Source organism: Alligator sinensis, unplaced genomic scaffold (genome assembly GCF_000455745.1).
Source record: "Alligator sinensis unplaced genomic scaffold, ASM45574v1 scaffold233_1, whole genome shotgun sequence".
NCBI lineage: Eukaryota > Metazoa > Chordata > Crocodylia > Alligatoridae > Alligator > Alligator sinensis.
The window spans coordinates 128,871-131,144 of NW_005843374.1; the positions used below are offsets into that span (position 1 = coordinate 128,871).

Sequence of the window (2,274 nt, forward strand, 5' to 3'; positions counted from 1 at the left end):
TTCAATGGTGAAGGGCCAGAATCTTGATAAACAATACAAGGTTCAATCTTCTATCAGTGAGGTCAATAGAAGCAAGACAGTACTTGTACAGCAAATTCATAATTGGCTCAAATCTGCCTTTAATATGTGATTTGTAAGTAGGGCTCTCAACATAAATGTATTTAAAAATCATTTTCTTGTTTTAAAAAAAATCACTCCAATTTTCCCAGTCATTTTTCTGCCCTCCCCTGCCCTTTTCAAGTAGACATCTTTTTAATTCTTCCTATTGGGGGTGGGGGGTATAAATTTATCTTAGCCACTCATAGTTTGCATTCTGTTAGCCAAAGCACTGGTTGGATTCACAGTCGCTGTTTATATTCAAGTTTAACTACCACTGGCCTAAATCTTTTGTGTTCATCCATTGCTTTCATATTGATGCAATGAGGTGGACAGTTGGAGGCCTAGAATCCAGCACTGTAGTGAGGTTTTTTTTCCCCACGGAAAATATCAATTGGACAAACCAGCTTGATCCAAATTAGACAAAAGAAACATACCTCTACCAGTAGGTTACAGTGATATAAAAGGGTGTGAGAAAGACCTGTTCCTTCTCATTACAACAGGACATGGCCTCTGTTAAAAATAAACCTTTGATAATTTGACAAGAGATGTGAACACCCTTCATGGCAAAGTTCATACAGAACCCCTTTGAAGCAAATAGCTTCAAACTCAGCACCAAGTCAGCAGCTGGTCACAGACCATCCAGCTGGTTATAGCTTTAAATTCCATGTGGATCAATACATTTTTCTGTTTTTCCAAGGATGACGTGCACCCACTAGCAATTCCCCTTTAAGCACGCAGACTGCTACTGCAAGCAGCAGCATATCATTCATTTGCTGCTCTCCTACCTTTTGTTAGTCTGATTTTTTTTTCCAATTCATTTTTGGTGACCGTAACCTGCAAGTGGACCGAATCCAAGTGCTCTGGGGAGATGGCTGGTGCCCTGAGAAGCAGTTCTCCCCAGAGGCCAACGTCCACCATTAAGCAACAGGGATCAGTATGTGTTTTCCTTTTCCTACCCCGGTTTTCCAATCGCGGGCAGATCCCTCAGCATCCGCTGCTCCCTGAAGCATTATTTCTTCAGCTCCACTTTCCCCAGAAGCCCTTCCCTTAGCCCCATATACACATACACACACTTAAAAAAAAATACAAGTTCCCAAGCCAGGAGCACATCCTAGTCTCTCTCAAGCAGGGTCCTGCCCTGTTCTGTCCAGCTCCTGGGCTTCCTTGTCCCACAGGCCCACCAAGGAACAAGTCCTTCCCTCCGGAGGACAGAGGGGCCCAGCAAATGGCTCCTCAGGGAGTCCACGGGCCCCCAGCAGCCCCGCTGCCCACCCCTTCTAGCCCTGCTAGAAGGGTAAGACATGGAGGCTTCCTCCTTGGGGGGCTTTGGCTCATCCTGGTGGCTTGGGGGCCGAGGAAGGCAGCCAGGCCAGCCCCAGCCAGCAGCTCGCCCAGGTTGAGAAGCGGACGCGGGGAGAAGGTGGTGGCCTGAGCCATGCCCCTCTCAGTCTGCGCGGGGCAGAGGCTGGCAGGGTTTGTTCCTCTGTCCCGATCTGGCACCAGCGGGCTCGGCTCTGGCTCTCGCTGGCTCCGGCAGCCTCCTCCCCTTTACCGTTTCTTCTTCTGCTTGAGGGACTTCCTGCGCTTGAGGATCATCTCATAGAGCTTGTCCATGCCCTCAGTGAGCCCCTCGCCGATGATGGCGCAGGCGGGCTGGATGTGGTAGGTGGTGGAGGGCGCCAGCTCATGCAGCGCCAGCTGCTTCTCAATCTCAGCCACGGGCAGCGACTTGGGCAGGTCCTGCTTGTTGGCGATGACCAGCAGGGGGGTGCCCTGGTTCTCGGCGAACTTGGTCACCTTGTGCAGCTCCGTCTTGGCCTCCTCCAGCCGGTCCACGTCCACCGAGTCCACCACGTAGATGATGCCGTCGGTGCAGCGGCTGTAGGACTTCCAGAGTGGGCGCAGCTTCTCCTGGCCGCCCACGTCCCAGAAGTGGCAGCTGATGCCCTTGGCCGTGCCGTTGCTCAGCTTGATCTTCTCCGTGTTGAAGCCGATGGTGGGCACCGTGTTGACGAACTCGTTGAACTTGAGGCGGTAGAGCACCGTGGTCTTGCCCGCCGAGTCCAAGCCCAGCATGACGATGTGCAGGGACTGGAAGGCGGAGATGTTGGACGAGATGTTCCCCATTGCTCCCGCGGCTCCCGCCGGCTGCTCAGCGCGCGCCCATCCCCGCCG

General features: G+C 52.4%; 1 protein-coding gene across 1 annotated transcript; it reads right to left on the reverse strand.

The window, feature by feature from the left end:
- Positions 1-411: 411 nt before the first annotated feature.
- On the reverse strand, positions 412-2,268 carry ARL4C (ADP ribosylation factor like GTPase 4C). Its single transcript, XM_006038521.2, has one exon. The coding sequence runs from the start codon at positions 2,224-2,226 to the stop codon at positions 1,648-1,650; it is 579 nt and encodes a 192-aa protein (XP_006038583.1). The 5' UTR covers positions 2,227-2,268; the 3' UTR covers positions 412-1,647.
- Between the last annotated feature and the right edge of the window lie 6 nt (positions 2,269-2,274).